Here is a 20,416-nt window from a genome sequence, read left to right as displayed (position 1 = left end):
TTGACTACAGTTAAATGACATCACCTCAGAGGGAGTAGGCTGAGGTATTAGTGGAGGGTCTTTGGTCATCGGTTGTGTCTGTCTCTCTGTTGTGTTCTTCTCTTGTGATGTCGGTGTCTCTGGTGTCCCTCTGCTGGTGATGTTGCTCTGTTGGGTTGTGATAGCAGAGGACACAGGAGGGAGGTATGTCAACTTCCATTTCAGAGTCACATTGATTTTGCCGCTGGGCAGTCCTGCGGGATCTGTCAGCTCAAACATACCTACAATAATAACATCAGAAGAAAAAGGCCAATATTAAAAGGGATCTCTTCACTGCAAACATGTTATCAGTATCTTTGTCCTGTTTTCCAGCAAAACAGATCTAAACATCCTTAAAACAAAATAAATGTATTTCATTTTATACATTCTGTTGTAAATTTGAAGCAAAGTTGCATAAGATCTTTCGACTAATATTAAGATATGTGTTTTCTTGTATAAGTGTATATAAGAGTAAGTGTATTGTTGGAAGCATAAAACCCAATAAATGTATAATTTCATTCTTATTTTCAACAGTTTGGCAGTGTTCCCATACAAAACAAAATTACTTAGCAACTAATAATTATGAATTAGCTTATCAGTAGGCTAAAATTAATTTACGCTATTCATGTGGTGAAGAATAATTTGAAAATTCTATATTTTGAGAAAAAATTTTAATATAATATTTTTGATATAATGAAAATGTCATGACCCCATTAAATGGTTTGATGAACAGTTTCCTTTTAAAACTGGAAGTTGGGGTGTAACATATAACAAATAGTTGATGTCACAACTCTGCACAACCACATAAACCCACATCCGTCACAACCATTTGAAGTTTTGGGAAAGAAAATAATCTAAATGCATAAAACAAAGAGAAATAAATAAAGAAATATTAAGCACTAGTATGACCAAAGACACATTTTCAACTTGCTATTTCTAGTCATAGGCAGGTGGTATTATTGGGAAACACATTCTTATTCACCACAGAATAGTAGATTTTGAATCCATTTTCCTGGAAGAGAATTTTGAATGCGTCTATCTGCTCAAAATACATTTTGAGTACAATGGCATACGGATGACCTCAAAGCTAATAGAACTAGAGCCAGAGTGTTTCTCCTCACCAGTGATGTTCTTATCGTGGGCCAGTGAGATGAGCGGTACTCTGGCCTTACCCAGATACATCTGATCCTCAACATCTAGATCATCAAACACATACAGCACCAGAACCTCTGACCTCAGGAACGCATCAAGCTCGGAGTTCATGGCCAAAGGGAAGACCATGTGATCTTCAAACTGGGGCTCATTGGTGGAGGATATAATTGGTGTGTCGTGATCGGGGAAGTCGTAGAATTTGTAGATGATGTACGGGCTGGGTTGAGAGTGTGGACCTTTAGAGCGGAGATTACAGCAGGAGTGTACGGTGACATTTAGCTCATTTAGATCCCCATCCATCAATAATGAAGAACTGGGGACAGGAGCTGATATAACCTGAAGGGGGAGTCCACGAGAGGAGATGTCAATGTCTTTAAGTGTCAATGTCAGAACACTAAAAAAAAAAATACACAGCAAAAATCTTCAGTAACGCTATATTTACAGTATCCATGTTACACATATTATATGTTCCTATTATGAATTACTATAGTAATAACAATACAGTATTAAAGTACAAGCCGCTCTACAACTAATTACACAGTAAATATATGTAGTTCATTAGTATTACTTAGTAAATGACCTATGTAAATAAACCGTCACATTAAAAGCTTGATTGAAAATAATGCACAATAGAAAAATTAAAAAAAACATGTTTTGTATTTTATATATAGCATGTTCTTCACACATATGTCTCTTGGTAACCAGGTACAAAAACTTTATTCATGGAAAATTTGTTAATCATGGTAGAAATTATGCCGCAACTATTGGTCATAATGTATGATTCATAATTGAAATAATTTTCACACAATAATTAATTAAATTGTTTACTTCAATCTTTTTTTTTTTTTTCCTAGATCTAAAAATGTAATAATATTTGTATGATCGAATTGAATACATTGAAAATTGTATTAAAACATTTTAATAAAAAATTGGTTTGGTGACCACAGTTGGAAAAACACCCATATCTTGAATTAAGTATACATTTCTTACCCCATTGGCAACTCGGGGGAAAAAAAAAAACTACAAGGTCCTTACAAAACCACAGATTAAACATATTTACTAAGCCATTAATGTGATTGTGAACAGTACCTGACTGTGCTTCATTCCCGTATTGATGTATCCAAGTGCTTTGACTCTCTCTTTATAAAGGCGAATGGCCTGTTCCATAGGAACCCTGAGTTTGAGCCAGTACTCTAGAGTACCAAACACCTGGATTTCCTCTGAAACACCTACATATATGTGACAATGACAGTCAAACATCCAAAACTAACATTAGACAGCTTTTCAGGGCACAACTACTGAACTAATAATAGGGATATTACTAGGATAAAAATTGTGTGATAGCAAGTTTAGTGCTAGTTTTGAAAAGAGGTACGTAAAATGATAAAGAAACAAGCTCACTAAAAAACAGCAACAGTTTACACAGAAGTAAACCCACTGTGTCTGCTCCAAAATCTACCCACACACACACACACACACACACACACACACACACACACACACACACACACACACACACACACACACACACACACACACACACACACACACACACACACACACACACACACACACGTTGAAGCCATTAAAACTTTTTTTAACCACTCCACAGATTTCATATAAGCACACTATAGTTTTGGCAAGTCGTTTAGGACATCTGCTTTGTGCATGACACGATTATTTTTTCCAACAATTGTTTACAGACAGATTGTTTCACTTCTAATTGACTATAAATCACAATTTCAGTGGGTCAGAAGTTTACATTCACTAAGTTAACTGTGCCTTTAAGCAGCTTGGAAAATTCCAAAGAATTATGTCAAGCCTTTGGGCAATAAGCCAATTAGCTTCTGAGCTAGCTTGGAGTGAATTGGAGATGTACCTGTTGATGTATTTTAAGGCCTACCTTCAAACTCAGTGCCTCTTTGCTTGACATCATGGGAAAATCAAAAGAAATCAGCAAAGACCTCAGAAAAAAATGGTGAACCTCTACAAGACTGGTTCATCCTTGAGAGCAATTATCAAATGTCTGAAGGTACCACGTTCATCTGTACAAACAATAGTATCCAAGTATAAACACTGAGGAAGGAGGCGCAATCTGTCTCTTGTGATGAACGTAGTTTGGTGCGAAAAGTTTAAATCAATCCCAGAACAATGGCAAAGGACCTTGTGAAGATGCTGGAGGAAACAAGTAGACAAGTATCTATATCCACTGGAAAACATGTCCTAAATGGACATAACCTGAAAGGCTGCTCAGAAAGAAAGAAGCCACTGCTCCAAAACTGCCATACACAAGCCAGACTACAGTTTGCAAATGCACATGGGGACAATATTACTTTTTGGAGAAATGTTCTCTGGTATGATGCACTGTTTGGCCATAATGACCATCGTTATGTTAGGAGGAAAAAGGGTGAGGCTTGCAAGCTGAAGAACACCATCTCAACCATGAAGCATGGGGGTGGCAGCATCATGTGGTGGAGGTGCTTTGCTGCAGGAGGGTCTGGTGCACTTCACAAAATAGATGCCATAATGAGAAAGGAAAATTATGTGGATATATTGAAGCAACAGCTCAATACATAAGCCATTAAGTTAAAGCTCGGTCACAAATGGGTCTTCCAAGTGGACAATGACTCTAAGCCATTTTGCCACAAATTTGGAGGTATGCTTAAAGACAAAGTCAAGGTACTGGAGTGGCAGTTATAAAGTCCTGACATCAATCTGATAGAAAATTTGTGGGCAGAACTGAAAAAAAGAGTGTGCAAGCAAGGAGGCCAACAAACCTGACTCAGTTACACCAGTTCTGTCTGGAAGAATGGACCAAAATTCCAGCATCTTTTTTTGAGAAGCTTGTGGAAGGCTACCCAAAACATTTGACCCAAGTTAAACAATTTAAAGGTGATGCTACCAAATACTAACAAAGTGTATGTAAACTTCTGACCCACTGGGAATGTGATGAAAGGAATAAAAGCTGAAATAAATCATTCTCTCTACTATTATTCTGACATTTCACATTCTTAAAATAAAGTAGTGATCCTAACTGACCTAAGTTTAATGTATTTGGTTAAGATGTATGTAAACTTCTGACTTCATACACACACATATACATATACACATACATACATACACACACACACACACACACACACACACACACACACACACATGTGTGCACTATGACAGCCACAAACTGCTTTCTTAAAAATTACATGATGGTGACTAATTAATGACAAAATTATCTTACTCATCAGTTTCAGCCACTGAAAAATCCATATTGGTTGACCTCTCCTGAAAAAGTTTTTTTACACAAATAACTGCTGATGGTCTACAGACTCACCTACTAAGTTTATTGTGCCAAACACCTTCCCATCTTGTTCCAGCAGCTGATTTAACCTGAGCTGACCAGCAGCAACCGTACGGAAGCTCAAGCCCTCTGCAAGCTGAACCTCCACAGTAATAGAGCTGGCGTGTAGATAGTTCAAGAAGAATTCATCCACTTTCACGTGATACTGAGATGTGAAGCTGTACACTGGACGAGCACCTCGCACCACAGCTGTGGACTGCAGTTCAAAGTCATAGAAGGCGTATGTGCAAAAGGTGGAGGGATCTTCGTCCTTTAGACTCTTTACAGCTTCAGGTGAGATCTGAGCTCTTCCTAGGTGGATTTCTAGAAGGTTTTCTCCTCGAGCCATGTGAATCATTTCATCAAACTCATCTGGGATGTCCTCATTGGTTACATCAGGATGGAAAACGTGGGTCTTGGTGCCATAGGCAATGTCTTTGAGCTGGGCTGCATGGGCACACAATGAATCAGGTTTACAAAGGACAAATGTTAGTTATACATCACTAATAACGTCACTATGACGAAAAATTTTCAGATGCAGCAAAACCTTCTAGTTTCTTTATCTTGGCAGCTCTCATGTCCAGAAGTTGAGCCAGTTGCTCAGATTTCAGTTCTTGTTCAAGTTTCAGATTGTCCATCTTATGAGTGACTGTTTCAACCTCAGCCTGCAACAACACAGACATTTAAATGCATTTCCACAACACACTAAACCATGGGATAACAGCATTTTCACACTTTCAAATTTTAAAAAGGGTTAACACAACTTTTCAAAATCAAGAGCAGGATTAGCACTGCTTTTGTGGTGCAAACCCTGTATTGTGATGCTAAAGGTATATAATGTGAAATGATGCAGACACTGTTAGAATATAACAGACAGTTTTTAGCAAAAAGACAACCAGAAACCGAACAGAAATATACAAAGAAGAATGTTACCCCAGGGTTTGCATACATACTGTAGTGTGGTAAATCTCAGAAAGAATTACTAACCCAAGTTAAAGTAATGGAGAGGGTAAAAATCTCAAATGAGAAATATCTGGCAATATACTCAGATGAACCAAAACATTATGACTAACTGCCTAATATGTGGTTGATCCTGCGTGTGCCGCCAAAACAGTGTCGACCCACAGAAACGTGGACTCGACAAGACCTCTGAAGTTGTCCTGTGGTATCTGGCACCAAGAAATTAGCAGCAGATCCTTTAAGTCCTGTAAGTTGCGAGGTGGAGCCACCATGGATTGGAATTTACTCAGCACATCCCACGGATGCTCAATCTTATTGGGGAATTTGGAGGCCAGGGCACCACTTGAACTCTTCATCATGTTCCTCAAACTATTTCCAAACAATGTGTGCAGTGTGGCAGGGTGCATAGTCCTGCTGAAAGAGACCACTGTCATCAGGGAATACCATTGCCATGAAGGAGTGTACCTGGTCTGCAACAATGTTTAGGTAGTTGACACATGTCAAACTGATGTCAACATGAATGGCCAAACCCAGGGTTTCCCAGCAGAACATTGCCCAGAACATCAGACTCCCTCCACCGGCTCATCGTCTTCCCACAGTGTATCCTGGTGCCATCACTCCTCCAGGTAAACGGCGCACACGTACACAGCCGTCCACGTGATTTAAAAAAAATACGGGACTCATCGGACCAGACGACCTTCTTCCACTGCTCCAAGGTCCAGTTCCAACGCTTGCCATTGTAGGTGCTTTTGACGGTGGACATGGGTCATCATGGGCGCTCTGAACGGTTTCCAGCTACGAAGCCCCATACGCTGCAGGGTGCAATGCACTGTATTGTGACAAATTCCTCCTGTAACCATCATTACAATTTTCTGTGACTTGTGGCACAGTAGACCTTCTGTCGGTTCGAACCATACCGGATAGCCTTCGTTGCCCTCGTGCATCGATAAGCCTTGGGCGCCCAAGACTCTATCGCCGGTTTGCAGTTTGTCCCTCCCCGGACCACTGTCGTTAGGTACTCAGCATTGCTGACAGGGAGAACCCCACAAGCCTTGACATTTCAGAGATGCTCTGACACAGTCGTCTGGCCATAACAATTTGGTCCTTGTCAATGTCGCTCAGGTCTTTACTCCTGCCCATTTCTTCAGCATTTAACACGTTGACTACGAGAACTGATTGTTCATTTACCATCTAATCTACACAGACCTTGACACGAGGCCTTGTTAGGAGATGATCAATGTTATTCGCTTCACCTGTGAGTGGTCATAATGTTTTGGCTCAGCAGTGTATATGGAGAAGTGCAAGCCCTTAAATTTACTTTACTGAAGTATTTATTTGCATTTAATCTCACAAAGTAATTCCCAGGTCATACATCATCCCAAAATCAAATGAAAAATAAAGTAGAATCGATAATTTACCACAAAGAAAACTTTGCTTCAATTTCCTTATACAAAAAATTATTTCATATATTTTCTTTTGGTGTGACCTGGACATGTTCTTGACAGTTTTTGTCAGATTCACCCACACAGTGATAGTCATGCTTATTATAAAGGTCAGTGAACTATCAGAGCAGGTATCGTTCATGACCTGATAGTCTTTATTGATCTTGTGTTGGATGATGAGCATGTTTCTAGTCTTCTCCAGCTCTTGGACAGTCTCAGCATGAGTAGCCTGCAGTTCCCTCAGAGAACGTTCCATATCTTCCTTCAATCCCTCTTCAACCTTCTCTAGGAAACCCAGATCTCCACTCTTCTGACTCCTGCGTACCTACACAGCAATTCAAAATAATACAAATAAAAAACATTACAAAAAACAATGCCATATCTTGTCAGTTTGTTGCAGTTTTTTGGTAGTTTCTTATCCAAAGCATTTACCCTTATGAGCATCAGAGCTTCACTGAGTTCAGCAGCATCCATTTCACTTTCCTGTAGAGAAAACAATCGGACAAGGATCAAAGTGAAACAAATAAAAGGAGTTATTTTAAAAGTGATTTTATGGACATTTTCATAAATAAAAATTAACAAAAAAAGTGACATTTCTGTCATCATTTGTGTATATTTAAATATGGCACATTTCAGTTCAGTTAAGCCAAGCTTACACTACATGACTTGAAGTTGGCGCGTCTTGTTTTTCTGGTGGTGCGTATATATATATGTGTATTTGTGTATACTGGTATTATAGGAATAGTTCACCCAGAAATGAAAATCATCTTATCATTTACTCACCCATATGTCATCCCAGATGTGTATGGCTTTCTTCTGCAGAACACAAATTAAGATTTTTGGAAGAATATCTCAGCTCTGTAGGTCCATACAAGGCAAGTGAATGGGTGCCAAATTTTGACGCTCCAAAAAGCACAAAGGCTGCATTAAAGTAATCCATACGTCTCCGGTAGTTAAATCCATATCTTCAGAAGTGATATGACAGGGGTAGGTGAGAAATAGATCAACATTTAAGTCCATTTTTGCAAGAAATTCTTCTTCTTTCCCATTAGGGGGTAGATGCATGAAGAATGTGAATCACCAAAACACAAGAAGACTGTGAATGTATCACAGTACCTGAAGACACTACTATATCTATTCATCTATAATTGTGTTTGTTTGTTTTTTGTTTTTTTTTTTGTGTGTGTGTGTGTGTGTGTGTGTGTGTGTGTGTGTGTGTGTGTGTGTGTGTGTGTGTGTGTGTGTGTGTGTGTGTGTGTCATTGGTCTCTTACTTGTATAAACTGCTATGTCTTGTTAATTTGTGTTTTGTTCAATAAAAAAGAAGAAGAATGTGAACGTTAAAGTTAAAGTGGAGATTGTCCTCCCTGCTCAGTCATACATTTTTTTTTTATATTGACTAAAATATTGATCTGTTTCTCACACTCACCCATCAAATCGCTTCCGAAGACATTGATTTTACCACTGGAGTCATATGGATTACTTTTGTGCTGACTTATGAGATTTTTGGAGCTTCAGAATTTTGGCACCCATTCACTTGCATTGTCTGGACCAACAGAGCGGAGATATTCTTATAAAAATCTTCATTTGTGTGCTGCTGAAGAAAGAACACCATACACATCGGGGATGGCATAAGGGTGAGTAAATGAAGAGAGAACTTCAATTTTTGGGTGAACTACTCTTTTAAGATGCATTTTGGGTAACCCGATCACAAATGTACAAGCAAGACATCACCGTTACACCTGGTCGTCCCTTTTGACCACTTGTGTTCGGATTTCAAGGAGTGTCTTTGATTTCATGAGGATATACACTGGTGGCCAAAAAGTTTGGAATAATGGACAGATTTTGCAGTTTCAGAAGGAAATTGGTGCATTAACTCACCAAAGTGGCATTCAGCTGATCACAAAATATAGTCAGCACATTACTGATGTAAAAAACAACATCACTATTTGAAAATATTTTTTTAAATCTAGACAGCAGCCATCACGCCAACACCTTATACTTGAGTAATCACTAAATTGCTAATTTGGTGCTTGAAAAATCACATGCCATTATATCAAACACAGTTGAAGCTATTTGGTTCATTAAATGAAGCTTAACATTGTCTTTGTGTTTGTTTTTGAGTTGCCACAGTATGCAATAGACTGACATGTCTTAAGGTCAATATTAGGTCAAAAATGGCAAAAATAAACAACTTTCTCTAGAAACTCATCAGTCAATCATTGTTTTGAGGAATGGTTATGATCAGGCTATACAATGCTTGAAATTGCCCAAATACTGAAGATTTCATACAAAGTTGTACACTACAGTCTTCAAAGACAAAGAACAACTGGCTCTAACAAGGACAGAAAGAGATGTGGAAGACCAGATGTACAACTAAACAAGAGGATAAGTACATCAGAGTCTCTAGTTTGAGAAATAGATGCCTCACATGTCCTCCGCTGACAGCTTCATTGAATTCTACCTGCTCAACATCAGTTTCATGTACAACAGTAAAGAGAAGACTCAGGAGGACTTATGGGAACATTGCAAAGAAAAAGCCACTTTTGAAACAGAAAAACAAAAAGAAAATGTTTGAGTGGCAAAGAAACAGACATTGAACAACAGATAATTGGAAAAGAGTGTTATGGATCTTAATCCCATTGAGCTTTTGTGGGATCAGCTAGACTGAAAGGTCATGAGAAGTGCCCGACAAGACAGTCACATCTATGGCAAGTGCTACAGGAAGTGTGGGGTGAAAGGTCACCTGAGTATCTGTATAAACTGACAGCTAGAATCCCAAAGATCTGCAAAGCTGTGATTGCTGCACATGGAGGATTTTTTTGTTCTGAACATTTATTTCTAATTGTAATAGTTATTTTTCATGTAATTAATATCCTGACTATACATTGTGATCAGTTGAATGTCACTTTGGTGAATAAAAGTACCAATTTCTTTCCATAAGAGCAAAATCTGCACATTATTCCAAACTTTTGGTCATAATTTTAATTAATTTTAATCAGTCATTATGTATGTGCTTTACTAAATGATAAAGCACTAAAAGCGATGTACAGTTTCTCTTAATATTCCCAAACATGATGTTTAGAGCAGAATTCGGAGTTATTTTTGTGCAGTAACTGTAACTGAGATTCTAATATGCACGCTGCTCATATCTTTGTCCCTATTGTACATGTTCATGCGTTCGCTTTTTTACATTTTAAGATTATATACTTATTTCCCTTTAAACTGGTCATTACAGCTACCTTTAGATTCTTTAGATTTAGATGCATCTTAAAATTACAATAATGAAATTCATTCACAAACTCGTGCAGTTTATGCTTGATAACATGTCAACAAACATGAAAGAAAGACTCTCGCCCCATTTCATGCTTATTTAAGGAAAAAAATAATAAAAAACATTGTAAAATAATATAGACAGCAGGTAGGACAATGTAGATGTGGATGATGTTTTATTTTATTTTCTAATAATGTTTTGTCTCCTGCTACCCAATACCTTGCTCTCCTCTTTCAAAAAAACATGAAAGAACGGATTGCACACATTTTGCTATTTGCAAAAGAAAACATAAGAATAGCTGAATAAAAAGAGAGAGTAGAGAGATCATCTCATTTTCTAATTATTTTTGGTCTTCTACTTACTAATACCTTGCCCTCCTCTTGCGCTCTCTCTATATTGCATTGACTGTGGCTCATTGTTGGTCTCTCGCTCGATGGGACAGTGCGCACACCTGACGAAAAGACATCTAGATATCACGAAGTTTTGAAAACTGTCGTAGTGTCTGGGACTCGTCTTGACCATTCGCAGGAGTGCGCACACAACAAGACCGTTCGTCGTGAGATCCGAGACTTCTCGTCACAGGCCAGTCGCCGATACAAAACATCAAACGAGACGAGCTTTGATGTCATGTAGTGTACACTAGGCTTTACGTGATGTGAAAAACGTTTGGCTGATGCCAAATCTCACATATTAAAGCTATCATATGACTTCAGAAGACTTGGAATATAGCATATGAGTTGTATGAACTTTCAAGATACTTTAACAACATTTTTATGGTGCTTTGATAACCCATGGTCACTATATGCTTTCACTGAATGGAAAAGAGCTGCATTAAGATTATCCTTAATTGTCCCACAGAATAAAGAATTTCAAACTCGTCTAAAATAACATGAATCATTCATAAATGATGACAGAGTTGTTATTTTTGGGTGAACTATTTATTTAAATGACTATTGTTCGCTTCTGCTACAACTAAAGCATTTTACCTTGGTAAAGAACTTCATGCGGTCTTTAATTTCATCCAGTTGTTGCTTCTGCTCGAGAAAATGCAACTGAAGCTGTTTGTTTTCTTGCATCAAATTTTCATTCAAATCTTCAGAGAGAATAAAATAACAATGAGTCTCACACAGCAATAGTTTTAAAACATCTGTTGTAAAGTGTGCAGTTACCTCTCTCTGCCTTGATCTTATCCAGTATCTGGTTTTTATCAGTGAGGTCAGATTTTAAAGCCATCTCCAGTTGAGCAATCTGCAGTTTGAGCTGCTGTTCTCTCGACTTCCATTTCTGCTCCAGACTCACATCAAACGCACTGATACAACAGAACAATCATCAAAAATATTCAGTGAAAACTTGAACTTGGAGTGAGTTCATATATGTTGGATTTGAGGTCATCTGTATGCTAGTATTCTTTTAAAAAGTTGACAAAATAATATTTTATCAATATTTTTGGCCCGTATTGTCGAAGAGAAAATGTGCTAAGTCATATTTTACATAGTGGCATATAGCTAAAGACTATTTAAAAAAAAAGGATCAGACTGTTGATATGTCCCACCACAACTTCCTGTTTCAATAGGAACTACATTAGCACAGACCATTTCACCAAGTCTTAAACAATAGTATACATTTTGACAATGTGTCATAAGTTAAGGAAAAATTATGCTTGTTTGGACTTTCATATGATTTAACATTTTTAATTGTTAAATGTAGATAAAAGCTAAGCTTATATAATCTTACCTTTTAACAAATTTATCACAGTTTTCTTTGAGCAAGTCTCTCTCCTTCTCTAAGTCTTGGATTTGTTCTTGTAACTGTGAACAAAAAACGTCTTAAGCTTTGAAAACACTTCAATTACCATAAAAAACATAAACATTAATCTTGGTTGATGTTTCATGGCTGAAGTCCTTAAACTATATGGACAGGTCCAAAGGGGGGTGTTCTATCGCCAAAAAAAGTTTACTCTTAAAACGTTAAAGTCTCTGTCTATATAAGTCAGGCATATGAGGTATCATTTGACAGCTTAGAATCTGAAATGTTCAGAGATAACCATCACTTCTGCATTTATGTTACTTAAAATTTCAAAATCAGCCCTCAAAACATTTGTGTCCCAAATAAGCGCCCCTAGAGGTAATGGTGTAGAAATACAGTATTTTATGAAAATAAAAGTCCTTCACATAGCACATTAACGGACAAGTCATGTATTAAATGAAAGCTTTTATTCTCAAGAATGTGACTGTATAGTTAATTTTACTGCACTAACACCACAGTTTGAATGATTTTCAAAAGAATCACGACGTGAAAAATGATTTCTGTAAGTCATCAAATACAAACGTCTCTTTTATGTTCCGATCACTGCTGCTATAAGCGCCAAGTAGCCAAAAACTTTAGATCTGCTTTTACATTAGAAAGTTTTCTAAATAAAGAGCCACTTGTCTGTGAGCTAGCTTGGCTGAATAATCCAATGTTATATCTTAGATGTCCAGAACAAAATATGCCATCCAGAAGGAAAAGCATAAGAAAAGTCAAGTTTTCAAATATATTTTTGACTATTGTTGATAAAATGTTGAAAATCACAAAGGGGATATTCTCAGCTTTCTAATGACACCTAGATTGAGCTTCTAGTCCACTCAGCCTCCGAGATATTCAATGAAACAATGAGGGTGGTGCTTGAACTGTAAATTAGACTGAATGTCTATGGACGAGCACATCTGTGAGGGCTTTTTTCTTGTGCTTGCTGTCATCTAGTGGAATAAAATGACACTTTTCAAAGTGTATTTTACAAAAAATATTATTTATAAATAATTTGAGTCTTTTTTTTTGGGGGGTTCTCTAATTGCAAAAAAACTTAGAATTTTTTTGCAATTAGTCCACAGTATGTGTGAATGGTGAACTTTTACATTTGAGTGTAAAAAATTACAGGTGGTAGCCTAAAAATGCACCAGAGTTTAAGGGGTTTTAAGACTAAAAAAGACCTGAATACCACTATTATATTATACTTTATTATACAACTACAAATTTAACCTGCATTCAAGTAATTCCTATGTTTTATTGCACTATGAACCAGTTATCCTTCTGTGTATTAAGCATGTGTGTATGATGTAATTTGTACCTCTTGAGTGTGTCTCTGCTCCAGAGCCCTGGACTGAAGCTGTGTCTGCAGCTGTAAATTCTTCAGTCTATCCTCCTTTAGCTGTCCGCGCACCTCATCCACCTTCATCAATGCTGCATCATGACTGGCCTTCAGAGTCTTCACACTCTAGACAAATCACCACACACACAGTACCTGCTATTGACATGAGTACCAGCAGAGGGCGCAATATAACTTTACAATACTGCACGATCAGATGTTTTGGCAACAACAAACATTTTTATCACATAAACTGAAACATTTTCATATTGAATTATTTTAAAGAACCAAACAGTTTAAAATGAACCAATGATGAAGATAAGTATTACTTATTATACAGTATAACATTGGTGGTCATGACAGAATGGCAAAAGTTATTCTTGAGAAGCTAAAAGAGGATGAAATGAGTCAAGTATTTTTAATTGCTATATAATGAATTGCTTTAATGCTCTCACCTCTTGTTGCTGCAGAAATCTTCCCTCCAGCACTGTGAGTGTGTTTGCTTTCTCTGCCAGCTGCTTCTGGAGTTTTATCATCTCCACATTATCCTTTATAGTCAACCTGAAAAACAAATCTCACATCAGTGAAGAGGCTTTACAATTAAAAGTCTTCTGTCAGAGCAGTTCCTGTGCAGAATCAGAGCTGGAGAAGAGTAGACCATGTTTAGAAGTAGAAAGCATCACCTCTGTCCACTGGCCTGTTGTTCTCTTATCTGGAGGTATGAGTCCTCAAAATCTCTCTCTTTCCTCTTCAGCTGATCCCTCAACATCTCCACTGATCTCTCCATCTCCTCCATCTGAGCTCGCTGACTCTCAATTACATTCTCCCTGGAAAAACATAATATATATTCTATTTGATAAGTGTTGTGTTGGCATTAGATAAAGTACTGCATCTTGTGTTGTACTCACAGGTTGCGGATTTCAGCACGGGACTCATCCAGCAGACTTTGTCCATAGCGGGGCAACAAACCCTGGGGTGGTTTTGCACTTATGTCCCCGTCAACAAGCCTCATACCTTTGAGTGAGAGACAACACAGAACCATACTGTGGACATAACAATTATAAGACTCTTCGTAATTTCTTAAATATCTCTGTCCTCCTAATAAAGGCTCAGTGCATAGAATGGAATAGAATAGAAAATAATAAAATACATAACACAGAACAGATAGGAATAGAATGCAGAAAATAATGTAGAACACATAAAAGCGTGGACTACAGATCACAGAATAGAATATAGAATAAATAATATATAAATGTAGGCCTATTCATAATTGTATTGTGTATGAGCATTTGTGTCCAATAAAGGAATATTCAGTGTTCAGTACAAATTAAGTTCAATCGACAACATTTGTGGCATAATGTTGATTACCATAAAACTTTATTCAGACTCATCTCTCCTTTTCATAAAAAATAATAGCAAAAACAGAGGTTACAGTGAGGCACTTAAAATTAAAGTAAATGGGGCCAATTTTTGGAGGGTTTATAATTTTATGAAAGCACTTGCATTAATTCTTCTGTTAAAACTCATGTATTATTTGAATCATCATTTTTATGGTCATTTTAGGGTTTGTTGACATCACATCGTCATGGCAAAGTTATACAATTGTCTATAACTTTACACAGGAAAGGTTAGTGATTTTATCTTACTTAAATCATGTTAAAATGCACACTGTTTACGTCTGGTGGCTTTACTTTTGAAACAAGAGTATTTTAACGTTAAAAAATTGGCCACCATTCACTTCCATTATAAGTGCCTCACTTTAACCCAGACTTTTTTTTTTTTTTTTTTTTAAACCAAAAGGAGGGACGATTCAAAATTGATTTTTGTGGCAATCAATATTATGCCACAAATGCTGTCGTTTGAGCTTAACTTGTATTGAACCCAGAATATTCCTTTAATTAAAGAACGGACTCCTCTAACAGAGGTAAAGAGATTACAGAAATATAATAGACAAACGTAGAACACAGAACAGAATGCAGAACATAGTGGAATACAATACAGAAAACAGAATAACAGAATACAATAGATCACAACAGAATATGGAACATACAAATGATTGGTATAGAACACAATATAATATTGAACAGAGAAAGTAGCAGAATAGAATATACTGTAGATCTCACAATAGAATAAAGAATACAGAATAGAATAGAGCAGATATCAGAGTACAATATAGAACACATAACAGAAAATAGAATAGAATAGAATGTGGAAGACTGAAATAATCGGTAGATCACAATAGAATACAGAACACAGAAAATCGCAGAATAGAATAAAATAGAAAACAGAACCAAGGGTACACTGGAATAGAGAATATAGAACATAGAATAGAATATAGATCTCAGAATTTAATATAGAACACCAGATATAATAGAGAGAAATAAAATCTCTAAAGAATTTACATTTTTCTAAAATAAAAGAAATAACAGAAAAGAATATGGAACACATAAGTTACTGGAATAGAACCAGAATATAATAGAGAACACCGGAAACATCAGAATAGAATAGAATAGATAGCACATAACAGAATAGAATAGAATAGCAAACAGATATCAGAATAGAATACAGAACACACACAATAGATCACAGAATAGAATAGAAAAAATTTAATAGATCAGAACCAGAATAGAATGTGGAATGTGGAAATGGTTGATACAGAACACAGAATAGAATTTAGTACACAGACAATAGAGAACACTGGATATAATAATTAAATATAATAGAATAGATCTCAGAATAGAAAAAAGAACACATAGAATTGAAAAATACATCACAGAATAGAATGTGGACTGAGGGAATTAATATAGAACACAGAATAGAATATAGAGCACAGAATAGACTGGAATAGATTGCAAAACAGAATGTAGAACACAGAATAGTGAAAAAAACTACAGAATAGAAATCTCAGAATGCAGAAAATAATTTAGAACACAGGATAGAATACAGAACACAGAAATTATTGAAATAGAAGAAAGCAGAATATAGAAGAATAGAATATAAAACACAGAAAATAGCCTAATAGAATAGCATCGGACATATTAGAGAGCACAAAATAGAACAGAAAATAGATCTTAGAATAGAATGCACAACACACATAACAGAATAGAACACAGAATAGAATACATAAAATTGAAGAATAGAATGGAATAAATGGGAATAGAAAATCACAACATAGATCATGAATCACAGAAATGATTGGTATATAACCCAATATAATTTAGAGCAGAATAGAATAGATTATAATATAGATTAGAACAGAAAAAAGAACACAGAATAGAACAAACAAAACACATCACAGAATAGAATGTGGAACACATGAATTAGTATAGAACACAGAATAGAATATAACACCGAAAACAGAATAACATAGAACAGAAAACAGAATAGAATAAAAGAATATAATATAAAACAGATCTTAGAATAGAATGTAGAACACGGTATAGAATAAAGAACACAGAATGGAATAGCAAGTGAGCACCTGTTTTGGGGGTGTGTGATCTCGATGGTGTCATGGGTGTTTCGTCTCGGAGTCCACGCAGGCCTGAGTTGATGCGTGGCTGTATGTGGCTGTATGGAGTGTGTCTGCGGGTTTGCACCTGTAACTGGTGTTTAGCTGTCAGCAGACGCCTTTTGAGCCCTTCATTCTGTTTCTCCAGCTCATGAACCTTCTCCTGCAGCTCCTCAATCATCTCCTCACTCTCAACATCACGAACACCTGCTACACGACCCCCAGACGCCACCTGCTCGCCCTGCTTGCGGTCCTTCACCAGACGAATCAACTTGGTCGCCATCCTAAAATATATATAATAATACAGATATACATGCATACATTATTTATTACAATATATCATTTTAATGAGGGTTGTCAAATTAACGCATTAATTCAGTGTGATTAATAACTTTGAGGGCAGTAAGCGCAACAGTCATTGTTTTGAGGAATGAAGCATATACAATGCTTGAAACTGCTGAAAACTGAAGATTTCATCCAAAGGTGTTCACTACAGTCTTCAAAGTCAAAGAACAACTGGCTCTAACAAGGACAGAAAGAGATGTGGAAGACCAGATGTACAACTAAACAAGAGGATAAGTACATCAGAGTCTCTAGTTTGAGAAATAGATGCCTCACATGTCCTCCGCTGACAGCTTCATTGAATTCTACCCACTCAACACCAGTTTCATGCACAACAGTAAAGAGAAGACTCAGGGGTGCTTATGGGAAGAATTGCAAAGAAAAAGACACTTTTGAAACAGAAAAACAAAAAGAAAACGTTTGAGTGGGCAAAGAAACACAGACATTGAACAACAGATAATTGGAAAAGAGTGTTATGGATCTTAACCATATCATTGAAATCATTGATTTTGGTACTTTCAAATGTATTTATTTTACTGTCCCCAATCAAACTTTCAATATTAAACTATGCAAATCTATTATAAAAACACAAATTATTCAGAACTATGGTAATCTAAACATAGAGTGAAATAAACCATTTCAGTATTTATTGTGTGAAAAATTATTTCTACCAATTTTTCAAAGATTATGACTGTCCCACAGTTGAGGCGTCATTTCCACCACACCAAACAATTTCCACATTGATAAAGTTTTCAAAAGTTAGTGTACTTGTTAACCAAGTAGACAAAAGTGTCAGCAAAGAGCATGCTTGAGATGAAATACACTGGCAAGAAATAGTATGTGAACCCTTTGAAATCAGCTGTTTTTTTGGATTAATTGGTCTTAAAATGTGATCTCATCTTCATCAAAGTCACAAGTATGGATAAACACAATGTGATTAAGATAACAACACACAAACAATAATAATCTTTCATGTCTTTACTGAACACATCCCATTAAACATTCACAGTGCTGTGTAAAAAGTAAGTAAACCCTTGGATTTAATAAATGGTTAATCCTCCTTTGTTTGCAATAACCTCAACCAAGTGTTTCCTGTAGTTGCAGATTAGACCTGCACAACGTTCAGAAGGAATTCTGGATCATTCTTCCTGAAAGAACTGCTTCAGCTCAGCCATATTCTTAGGATGTCTGGAGTGAACGGCTCTCTTGTGGTCGTTCCACAGCATCTCTATTGGGTTAAGGTCTGGGCTCTGACTGGTCCACTCCAAAAGGTGGAATTTCTCTTTTTTTTTTTAGCCATTCTGTAATGGATTCAATTAAATGTTTAGGGTCATTGTCCTTATTGTCCACCCTGACATTATTCTGCAGGATATCTAGCTAAAGGCAATCGGTCCAGACCCTGAAGCAGCAAAGTAGCCCCAAATCATAATGCTACCTCCACCGTACTTCACTGTTGGGATGATGTTTTCATGTTGATATGTGGTGGCCTTTTTCCGCCATATGTAGTGCTGCGTGGTTTTCCCAAACAATTCAAACTTAGTTTCATCAGTCCACAAAACATTTCCCAGTTGTGGAGTGTCAAAGTGGTCTTTGGCAAAATTCTGCCACACAGCAATGTTTTTGATGAAAAGCAGCGGCTTCCTTTGTGGTGTCCTGCCATGGACACCATGCCTGTTTAATGTTTTCCGTATAGTAGACTCATGAACAGAGATGTTAACCAGTTCCAATGATTCCTTCAAGTCTTTAGTTGTCTCTATAGGGTTCTTTTTTTACCTCATTGATCATTATGCGGTGTGCCCTTTGAGTCATCATCTAGGCACCCCTAGGGAGAGTAGCCACGGTACTAAATTGTCTCTATTAAAAAGACATTTTGTCTCAGTGTAGATAGATGGATATCTCTGTAACCCTTTCCAGCTTTATGCAAAGGAACAATTCTTGATCGTATGTCTTCCGAGATCTCTTTTTTGCAAGTCTTGGTCCACGTCAGCAAATGCTTTTTGTGAATAGCAAACTCAAAACATTTGAGTGCTTTTTATAAGTCAAAGTAGCTCTAACCCACACCTCCAATCTCGTTTCATGAATTGGATGACAGGTTTGCCAACTTCTGACTCTAATTATATTTTGTTGACGTCATTAGCCTAGGGGTTCACATACTTTTCCAACCTAAACTGTAAATGTTTGAATGATGTATTCATTTTGCACAAGAACAATACAATAATTTGGGAGTCCCTTAGTGGAACAAATAAATTCCTTACTGTAGAAGCAAACGTGAAAACAAGAAACAACCACTGAATTTAGTATGCATATGTAGCCTACTGTTTGAATATCATCTAAATAAATACATCAATGCATTTATTGATATTTTCCTCTTATATATATATATATATATTCAGTTCAGTGTAATTTAATACATTCAGAGTTTAGTACGCATTTGTTTTATTGACTTTTAATGTATTACTGTTAATAAAAGAATGTATAGAAAATACAGAATTGATCTTTTTCTCTACCTGATGGCATGTTTTCTTAATGCTTCTGAGCTGAAACTGATTAATCGAAACTGAAACTTTGATTGTTCAATAACATCCCTACTACTTATGAAACCAATCAAGCTAAAATATTTACTATTTAATGATTGCTGTCATTTTTGATGCTCTCAAATCACAGTCCACCAGACTATGTGTGATGAAACGGTGCAGATTGCTTGGATAGATGAACAAAAACAAACATGCATATACCTTCGGATCTTGTCTTCTTGTTTGCATGCGTGTTGTTTAAGTATAAGGATTTCCTCCTGCAGACGCAAATATTTGTCCTCCAGCTCCTCCCTGCTGAACTTGGACACATTCTGTCTTTCTCTGACATTCTGAGACAGTAAAGCCTCTACAAACAAACAGTAAAACCTGGTCATATTGTGATCCTTTTGGCAGAAAAGCTACAACTTGCAGTATACTGACACCTTATACAGAAAAAAGAAAATCTTATGATTTGAGTATTCTCCAGACCTGATAATGTGACTCCTCCTCCATTTGTGTTGCCAGTTATGTCTTTCACAGGAATATCAGCAGCCGTCTCATCACCATGAGCAAACATCATTCAATCTGAAAACATCAACAATACTCTCATAAGCAATGTTTGCCTAACATGTATACAGCATTGCAATGAGTTTATTCAGAAAAAGAAAAAAAAAAGGATCAGATTTTTGGTATTTTTTCATAAAGTAAAAAACTCTAACAATAATAATAATAAAAAAAATTAAAAAT

The 20,416-nt window shown here is 36.6% G+C and overlaps 1 protein-coding gene across 1 annotated transcript in view; it reads right to left on the bottom strand.

Moving 5' to 3' along the window:
- LOC127638227 (protein fantom-like) overlaps nt 1-20,416 on the bottom strand; it is a 32,391-nt gene that overhangs the window by 11,419 nt on the left and 556 nt on the right. The window contains exons 2-18 of the mRNA XM_052119662.1: nt 20,159-20,254; nt 19,892-20,036; nt 16,785-17,098; nt 14,215-14,320; nt 13,990-14,133; nt 13,762-13,867; nt 13,289-13,435; nt 11,917-11,990; nt 11,352-11,491; nt 11,169-11,275; nt 7,342-7,392; nt 7,055-7,234; nt 5,055-5,172; nt 4,502-4,954; nt 2,260-2,399; nt 1,140-1,506; nt 25-260 (exon numbers count right to left, since the gene is read on the bottom strand). Of these exons, the coding sequence (XP_051975622.1) occupies nt 25-260; nt 1,140-1,506; nt 2,260-2,399; nt 4,502-4,954; nt 5,055-5,172; nt 7,055-7,234; nt 7,342-7,392; nt 11,169-11,275; nt 11,352-11,491; nt 11,917-11,990; nt 13,289-13,435; nt 13,762-13,867; nt 13,990-14,133; nt 14,215-14,320; nt 16,785-17,098; nt 19,892-20,036; nt 20,159-20,249 (2,919 nt within the window). The 5' untranslated portion in view covers nt 20,250-20,254. The remainder of the gene's footprint in view (nt 1-24; nt 261-1,139; nt 1,507-2,259; nt 2,400-4,501; nt 4,955-5,054; nt 5,173-7,054; nt 7,235-7,341; nt 7,393-11,168; nt 11,276-11,351; nt 11,492-11,916; nt 11,991-13,288; nt 13,436-13,761; nt 13,868-13,989; nt 14,134-14,214; nt 14,321-16,784; nt 17,099-19,891; nt 20,037-20,158; nt 20,255-20,416) is intronic.

The sequence above is a fragment of the Xyrauchen texanus genome, chromosome 46 (assembly GCF_025860055.1).
Source record: "Xyrauchen texanus isolate HMW12.3.18 chromosome 46, RBS_HiC_50CHRs, whole genome shotgun sequence".
Taxonomy (NCBI): domain Eukaryota; kingdom Metazoa; phylum Chordata; class Actinopteri; order Cypriniformes; family Catostomidae; genus Xyrauchen; species Xyrauchen texanus.
This window is presented reverse-complemented; position numbering and strand designations above follow the sequence as displayed.